Genomic DNA, 8,823 nt, shown 5'->3' on the forward strand with positions numbered 1-8,823 from the left:
TTCCCCCCCCAAGGGCCATCACAAACGCATTTTTCCCCTTTTTTTTTTTTTTTTTTTTGGAAAGAACTATGGAAATGACGCAGAGGTTTTACATGAAACAGAGGATTGTCCATGTGCTGTATCAGCAAGGAGATTACTCACGGCTGGCTGGAGGGCAGGTAGTGGAGTCTCAAATTGAGGCTGAATGAGTTGGAGGGGTTCATGCTTCACATTCAGCTGTTCATAAGCTCTGCAGCACACAAAAAGACAAAGTATGAGAGAAGAAATGATACAACAGCCACTTCTACTTGCGTGTAATAAAGGCCATAGAGATGAATTTTCATGAAGGCACCAGAGTCAACGTTATGCACAATCATAGCATTAAAAAAAATGGGATACCTAATTTTAGAAGGACCCCAGAGAACTACATACCAGTAGTAACTGATTTCTACAGCAAGCAAATTAGTTAAAATTATGACAGAGAAGAAGATAATGGTAGGTGGATATATAAGGTGATAAAAAAGAGGGAAGTCACACCTCAATTCTTCAAGCAACTTTTAAAGGGATGAATGTGCATGAGGAAAAAGTGATACACTTCAAAAAGAGCAGACTTGGGACTTCAAAAAGGTTTTTCAGGAAGTCCATAACCAAAAGCTATTTCAAAAAGTTATTTGTTATAGGATGAGAAGGGAGATCCCACTTTGAATTCACATCTAGCAAAAGAAATAGAGAGTAAGAAGACAGAGTGGAGTTTCATGGAGTCTGTGTTAAGCCTGCTACTGTTCAACATGTTCATATGTGTTCTGGATAACAGATGAGTTATGAGGGACAAAGCTGCTAGCAATACAAAACTGGTAAAACCGAGCAGCAGATAAATCTCAAGACACAACTACTGGGAAATGCAAAGATGAATGAAACGCAGCTTCAGTAAACGCCAATTAATTCAGAAGTGGAAAAACAACCAGGTATCGCTCCAGAAAGCACCCATCATCACTGTAGACAGTTCTACTAAAAGTATCAGTTCACCGAACCAGCAGTAGTCAGAAAAAAGGAAAAAACAAAAGAAACTACAGCTAAGACAAGAAGCAAGATAAAGTATCACTGTCACACTGTACAAATCAATCTTCTGGTATATCCAGACTCAGAAAGCTGCCTACAGCTCAGTCCCTTCTGCTCTTAAGCAGACACAGTTAAGCACAAACAGAAAATGCAGAATACACAATGGAAAAATAAAAAAATCACAGCTGCTGACTTGATAACTGAAGGGAGGGCAGTTGTATCCAGCTGATAAAGGGATGTATCAAACAGCTTTGTGAAGTCTCTTGGGTTCTCATCTCCTTCTTGCAGACAGACCCGCAGCTGCTCAGACAGCGCAGCTGTATCTGGGAGCATGGTATAGTCTGAAATCTGAGCACACACACACACACACACCTGTGATTTAAAAAGACCAACCCATTGAGATAGTCTCTTTCTAGTTTCTCTCTCACCTAAAATCTCATCCAGAAATAATTATTTCACTCTTTACTAAGTATGACCATTTGCAGTGCAGCTTACTAGATTGGTAGACTGTACAAGCTCTATTCTCTTAGCTGTGAAACTACTTGCCACATGGACATTGTATCTGAATTTCTGTTATTTCTTCAAAATTAAGAGACACAGCTTACTCGTCAACCGTGGAAGACTGTTGCTCTTTTTATGCACACAGAGTATACTATTTTATCATGTATGATATTACCAAATAAAAATAGCATTTGCATACATCAGTGAAAAAAGCAACTAAAATTGATGCAGAGGTTGATCCGTACTCATACACAGAAAATCTGCCTTCACTTCATGCATGTTCCTCTTGTTGGGAGGGCTCAGAGTGAAGTGCAAACTTAATACGCTGGAGCAGCAAATGATCTCATAAACATAGGCAAATTGGAAAGAGACTTTCACAAGTGAAATCTCATAATGAACAGCAATCCAAGTCTGACAGAGATACAATACCATTATTTTTTATGCCTAGGGCATCTGTCTACTCAATCTCAGACCCTGAATAAAGGGTCTGCAACAACAGCACCCATCCAGCCATTAACTGTTTTGTGCTAAATACGTGGTTTGCCAAAACTGGTGCTGCTGGATCACACTATTATTTACTTCCTTTTGACTGATCTCTCTTACCTCAGGGTCCTCTATATCCATCTGGTTTAAATGGATATCTGATGTTGTGAGCCACTGGAAAAGCACATCCTGGAGAAAGGCAAAACTTTATTAATTTCTGGAGGCTCCAAGTAATCTTACATTATGCTTAAACATTCATATGAAATCTATTAAATAACATACCATGAACAAGAAGAAAAAGATGGGTAATAAATCAAAGAATATCCAGGGAGAAAATACAAACTTTATTTATATTTACATATAGAAGCAATGATTCATGGCAATGAGCATATTTTACAAACCCTGCTTTGGAAAGTGCATTACAATCTCCACCTATCAGGAGCTATATATGCAATAGTTTATTATTAATCACTAGCTATAATCAAGCGCTAAAGAAGCTAAGAAAAAGTAGTAGACAAAAAAAAAAATCTCTACTGAATATTTAAATACGAATAAGAATAAAGTGATGAACAGAAGTAGGAAAAGCTTTTCAGAGTGCTATAACATAAATAACAAACTATATCTTTAAAATCTCCTTCCTGTTACTTGTGTTACTGACAAATTCCTCAGATGTTAGTATTGGGTTAGAATCTCCATACTGAAGCCATTTCATAGCTGTCTCTATCGAGCTTGGATTGCTTTGTAAGTGCTATGAAGATCCACTAAGGTGTTTTTTTAAAAAAAAAAACAAACAACAAAAACCAAACAGAACAAACTTACCATGATCTTAGCATTTTCTTCTTTATCTAAATATTGATCACTGAACATGTGGGAAGATCCCAATGCTGCCATCTTTCCACCTTGATTCTAACAACAAAGAGTACAATATAGTAAAACACCCTTCCAAATTGCAGTTTTAGAGGCAATTGTTAATGCTGTATAATTAGAAAGTCATTTAAAGAAATAGAAAATTTTGGAATAAGGAGTGGCAAAAGCAGTTTCACACTTGGCAAGCTCACAAGAGTGCAGCATTACTGTAAGAGTATATGCTGTTAAGGCTCATGAATTTATTGAAAATACTGATCTACATTTCATAAGAGTAGACAGACAACTGGCTAGCAATAAAAAAAAATACAGAGCATATCATCAACAACAGCTGCACTTAGGCTATTTTTGCAGAAAAAGAACACACTTTTTTTCCATCAAGTGAAAAAGAATTAAGTTAAATGAACGCATTATTAACTTCCGGGAACCCATTCTTCAGTGTTCAGAATGTAAACCTAGAGGCTAGTGACACGCATGCATGTCAATACAGCACATACTCATGTCAGGTAACGGGAGAACAGTTTGGTAATTTTATTACTTATATAATAAAAAGCAAAATATATAGGTCATTATATTTTAATTTAGCTAAATTAAACATGCATGAGAATGCATCCATTAAACATCTTTGGAATTTTTCTCTATCCAGATTAGTCCTTAATCCTTCCACAAGGACATACGTAAGAAATAGTAAGTTTCCAACAGAACAAAAACCACTGTAATGCTCCCTGCACCAGCTGTGAAACTCATAGCATAACATAACCATGAAGACTGCTGTAATGAATTTGAAGATATATCAAACAAAGCTTCAGTTTGTTTAACAAATTTCTGTTCCTTTATACTCCATGTTTTGTAAGGTTTTAACCTGAATTCCACGTACTTCACCCGCAACAGCATATCTAGGTAGCATCCTCTCTGCCCTTACTTTCCACTCCTTCACTTCCTGTTGTTATTCTTTACCGTAACTCTTTTTCACTCCAAGAAATCTTGTTTCCCTTCTACCAAGTCTCTCTGCTCAGCTGTCTGTCCCTGGCTTCATCTTCTACCCTTGTGTCTATAACTTCCTTGAGCTAGACAGCAAAAATGATGCCATCTATTTGCCATTCATGTCATGGTGTTATATCAAGGGAAGAACTATCAGTATGATGTGTAATGGTTTCCACTGCACAAACCTATTACACTTAGTGATCAACCCATGCAGAACACTTTGTGGAGGTGCAAGCAAGTTATATGGATTCCACTTACAGCATAATTTAACTGTTATAATTCTCAGAAGAAAATGCTCCTCTCCACACCGATTAGGTGAGGCACACTGAGACCCCACATAAACAGGCAGTCTTGAAACAAAACCACCAGCCAGCAAGGCTATAATCCCAGTAGATTTAAGGCTTTACATAATTTAGATGACATGTCACAGAAAAAAACCTCAATCATTAAGCAAATAATTCCGGTATTACCATGGGTGCAAAATTAGGCGTGAGTCTATAGGTCCATTGGATCTATGTGAAAATACTATGTGGGTGGAGGGATTTTATTACATCTTACTCTGACAGCTGCAGATAAAATGAGAGCAGTAAGTGTACTTGTAAGTTCACTTCATGCTGCTGCACTGCCTTTGATTTATGGGGCTTATTTCAGCCACATTGTGGAGGGATGAAGTTGGGCATCCTAAGAAAAAAAATCACCTTCCTACTGAGATATCAAAAAACCACAGTAGTGTTAGAAACTCATCTACGTAGTAAAAATGTGTTAACACTTTACGTTCACTAACAATATTAATTCTTTGTACCCATCAACTACTACTTGATTTCTGAATTTTATTTTTTTTTTTTAACAAATTAACAGGGCTGGACAGGTAAGACAACATAAAACCCTACTGGTTCCAAGATGACAGTCCTCTTGCTTAACCCAATGTGGCATATTTATGAAGCTAATGATAATCTTACTTACTAAATGATCACTGAAACAGTGGGGAAAAAAGTCAAACAATGAAATTTTAAAGATGAACTAAAAATATCCATCTGTCAACAAAACAAATATACACTCTTTGCCGACCATCAAATTAATTCTCCTCTGAACCCCATGCAAAGAGTCTTCCATAAAAGGAGGCAGGAGTCAGTAGGCTCAACTGGAGTTTGCAGGTGCATCAGAAATAGAAGTGGGTTTGTAAGTACTCCCAGAAAATACACTCACAATTTCTGTGGGGGGTGGGGAGAGAATGCATGGTTTGTTACATGCAGAATCATACCTCATGCTGATAGAAAGCTAGAATAGGCCTGTTGAGCGGGAAGCAGACAGATCCTGTTGATAGAATAGCCACTGCTGGTTTCATCACATTCAGTGTGGCACCAAATGGATACACGAAAGTGAGCGCTCTGCAGGAAATACAGAAACCTCTGTAAGTATCTGCATGTATCAGGTAGGCTGGACGTATTTATGAAACGCAGTCTGTCTGCCTAAACTGCAAAATGTAATTGTGTGCTGGTGGTGGAACGCCGAGAGGCATGCTTTCGAACATTCAGATCATTATAACGACACTGTGGTCTCTTTCTATGGGTTTTTCCAGGTTGACAATTTGTCTTTAAATAACAAAGAACACTCTTGATTTCTGTTTGCACACTCCTGTATCCGAGAGAAGGGTAGGGGTATTTAACTCACAGACGAACATACATTCTAGAACAAAACTACATGAAAGGTTTTTACACTTGCATTTTTCCTTGTAATCAACCCCACAGTCATTTATTAATCTAAAAACTAGCTGCAGGGAAGAATACAAAGATTTATAGTTATTTACAGAAAAGCTGTGCTCTTGTCAATGCCTTTTCACTGCTTTGCAGCACAGAGAGATGAAAAGCTAAAACCTGCAATGAATGTCTATCTTACCCTGGATTAAGACACTTTAAAAAGATGTAGGGTTGCTCATGCCTGCAGCCAGACCATTCGCTGTCTAGAGGTTATTCATATTTACATTGTTTAATCAAATTAAAATCCACAGATGAGGGACAAAAAAGGTCTCGTCAAGAGAGTTGTAATTCTCTTCAAAACCTATCACTCCTGCTCCTTCATTGATTATCAAGCGCTAATAAACAGATTCTCCTTTCCAGATATACCATTGAGGAGCAAGAAGCTGACATAAGTATTCGAGGCCACACCTCAAATATCGTGTTCAGTTTTGGGCCCCTCACTCCAAGAAGGACATGGAGGGGCTGGAGCATGTCCAGAGAGCAACAGAGCTGGTGAGGGGTCTGGAGCACAAGGCTGATGAGGAGTGGCTGAGGGACCTGGGGGTGTTCAGCCTGGAGAAGAGCAGGCTGAGGGGAGACCTTATCGCTCCCTACAACTGCCTGACAGGAGGGGGGAGCCAAGGGGTGTTGGTCTGTGCTCCCAGGTAACGGGCAATGGGATGAGGGGAAATGGCCTCAAGTTGCACCAGGGGAGGTTTAGATTGATACTAGGAAAAAATTCTTCACTGAAAGGGTTGTCAGACACTGGAGTGGGCTGCCCAGGGAAGCGGTTGAGTCCCCATCCCTGGAGGTATTTAAAAGATGGGTAGACGAGGTGCTTAGGGACATGGTTTAGTAGTGGACAGGTACAGTTGGGCTTGATGATCTTAAAGGTCCTTTCCAACCAAATGATTCTATAAGAATACATCAGAAAACCTCAACACATACAACATACTCCTGCTAGACTACAAACCTGCTAATTGCGAATTATTCTAAATCTTTTCACATCGGCTTCCTCAAAGGAAAACACTTACTGTGAGTCACGTCCACTTCCATCTTCATCTGTTGTCTCAAGAACTGTTTTTCTTGCAGCTTCACTGATTCCCCTACAAGATGTTGGAAAGGAAAACTTACTGAAAACAATATGGATTATAACAGTTTACTGTAAAGGTTTATATACCCCAAATATTTACCTATTCAAAATTCCATCAGAGATTAGCGCTTCTTTTGGGTGGTGGTACTTGTAATATACATTTCGGACTACAGCATCTTGAAAAAAAGGAAAAAAAAAAAAAAAAGAAATTTACATCTTAGCTGATCAGCATGCTAGATATAGCAATGAAAAATGAGTTTAGCTCTCAGATTCCCTGGGCATTTGCTTTGAACACCACAAAGCTGGCACGTGGCTCACAAAAGAATTCAGATCAGCCTTCTCTACCGTTTCCTTTTGGACATACAGATTTACAACAGGAATACATTTGCAAGCGCAAATAAAAATAAGCACATCACCATGTCTTCTGCAAAGCAGAAGAGGCAAATGGATGACCCAGTTAAAAGAATATGTATCAAGTTTTACAAGTTAAAATTCTTTTTTTATACATTTTCCAAAAAACATGATTAATCTAATACTGTTGACGCAAAAAAAGGCACAGTCCAGAAATGCCACCAAAAACCCTAAAAACATTTAGCCCTTGGTGTACTCCAGTACTACACTGCCATGTGCATGTAAATTTCAAGAAAAAACATCTCTTAGACCAAAAGGTACCTTGTGAGAGGAATCTGCTTGGCTTACACCAACAAAGGCTGAACCTGATCTTTAGATTTTGCTGAAAATGGAAGAATAAAAGGTATCAACAAGCCCCATTACCATTATTGAAAACGATCCCATATTCTTCTAACAAAAAGTTAATATTTGTGCCACATCGGGACTCTCCACCTTCTCTTAGCATCACCAGGATGGCTCCACCATCCTCCAGGAATTTCTTCAGAGCCAAAAACTAGAAAACAGAAAAGATCCAGAAAAAATACATGTGAAAGAAACCACAAGCAAGACTGCAGGAAGCAAGACTGAGACGAGGGAAAGGAAATTATTCTACCTGCAGTGAACTTGATTCTATCAGAAAAGCATTCAAATTTCAATTTGTGTAAATCCATATGAAGCGGTACTATTGCAAATTCTTCCGTATTGTTCTTTTCTATTTCGCATTAAACAAATCTTGAAACATAACTAATTTGCAAAAAATTATTGACCTCTTACCTCAGCAGCACTGAACTTTTCTCTCGGCCCTGCTGTAATCCACAGTTTTACCCCAAACAGTTTCTCAGATGTGATCTCCTCTTTTAAGCTATGGATAGATTGATAAAGAGACATGATATTCTTGGATATAGTCCTGAACCACAACTTACCTTTTTTTTTTTTTTTAAAGAACTAGCAAATAAACACAAAGCAAATCACTTCAGTCACTTCACATCCTTTTATCTGGATTTAAAGTTGACAATTCAAGTGAAAATAATCCTTACAAATTTCAACCCATTAAGTAGTAAAGTCTGTCTAACAAAGTACCGTGGCGGATCCAGAACTGGTATAAACCATCATCACTGCTATTAAACTTTGCACCTGATGCGCTTCCCCTTATACTTTTTTTCTTTTTGCTCTGGACACATTTTGTAGTGGACAGATAGGCGATACCTTATGTACAAGAGCCGATTTCTTTTTATCCTGAACTCTAAATCAAGATAGACCCAAAAACCTGTATCGGGAATTTCATCCTTGTAATTCACTCTCTCTCTCTTCTACAGATAAGAGAGGTGAAAGCTCCAAAGACAACGATGCACAGCATCCAGCTGTGGAACTACAGCCAGCGCCACAGACCGCCACCAACGCGGAAAAGGCACTTTAGCTCAGGATACGCATTCCCAAAGGGTACTCGGGATTCAGCGCAGACCGCGCGCAGGTTTCAGCATCCCTAGGGACTGGGGGTGCTCCAAAAAGAGCTGCCCGGAGTCACTCGGAAAGCTGCCCCTCACCTCTGTATCTTCCAGTTACCGCGAAGCCTTTTGCGCAAGGATTTGTAGCCGCTGGCGAGAGTGAAGGCCTCCCCCTTGGACGCGTTGAAGACTATGGCATTCCGCAGGCCCCTCTCCATAGGGGTACGCGGGGCTCCCGCCGGGGACGCCGAAGGACGCCAGCTCTCGGGAGGCGCGGCGGAGCCCCAAC

General features: G+C 39.3%; 1 protein-coding gene across 1 annotated transcript in view; it reads right to left on the reverse strand.

Annotated features, from left to right (window-relative positions):
- Positions 1 to 8,817, reverse strand: part of IFT52 (intraflagellar transport 52) — an 11,482-nt gene extending 2,665 nt beyond the window's left edge. The window contains exons 1-10 of the mRNA XM_009645464.2: positions 8,634 to 8,817; positions 7,864 to 7,951; positions 7,474 to 7,603; positions 6,800 to 6,875; positions 6,641 to 6,712; positions 5,132 to 5,258; positions 2,842 to 2,928; positions 2,143 to 2,211; positions 1,232 to 1,386; positions 142 to 229 (exon numbers count right to left, since the gene is read on the reverse strand). Coding sequence (XP_009643759.1) covers positions 142 to 229; positions 1,232 to 1,386; positions 2,143 to 2,211; positions 2,842 to 2,928; positions 5,132 to 5,258; positions 6,641 to 6,712; positions 6,800 to 6,875; positions 7,474 to 7,603; positions 7,864 to 7,951; positions 8,634 to 8,752 — 1,011 coding nt within the window. The 5' untranslated portion in view covers positions 8,753 to 8,817. The remainder of the gene's footprint in view (positions 1 to 141; positions 230 to 1,231; positions 1,387 to 2,142; positions 2,212 to 2,841; positions 2,929 to 5,131; positions 5,259 to 6,640; positions 6,713 to 6,799; positions 6,876 to 7,473; positions 7,604 to 7,863; positions 7,952 to 8,633) is intronic.
- Between the last annotated feature and the right edge of the window lie 6 nt (positions 8,818 to 8,823).

The sequence above is a fragment of the Egretta garzetta genome, unplaced genomic scaffold (assembly GCF_000687185.1).
Source record: "Egretta garzetta isolate BGI_Z169 unplaced genomic scaffold, ASM68718v1 scaffold188, whole genome shotgun sequence".
Lineage (NCBI taxonomy): Eukaryota > Metazoa > Chordata > Aves > Pelecaniformes > Ardeidae > Egretta > Egretta garzetta.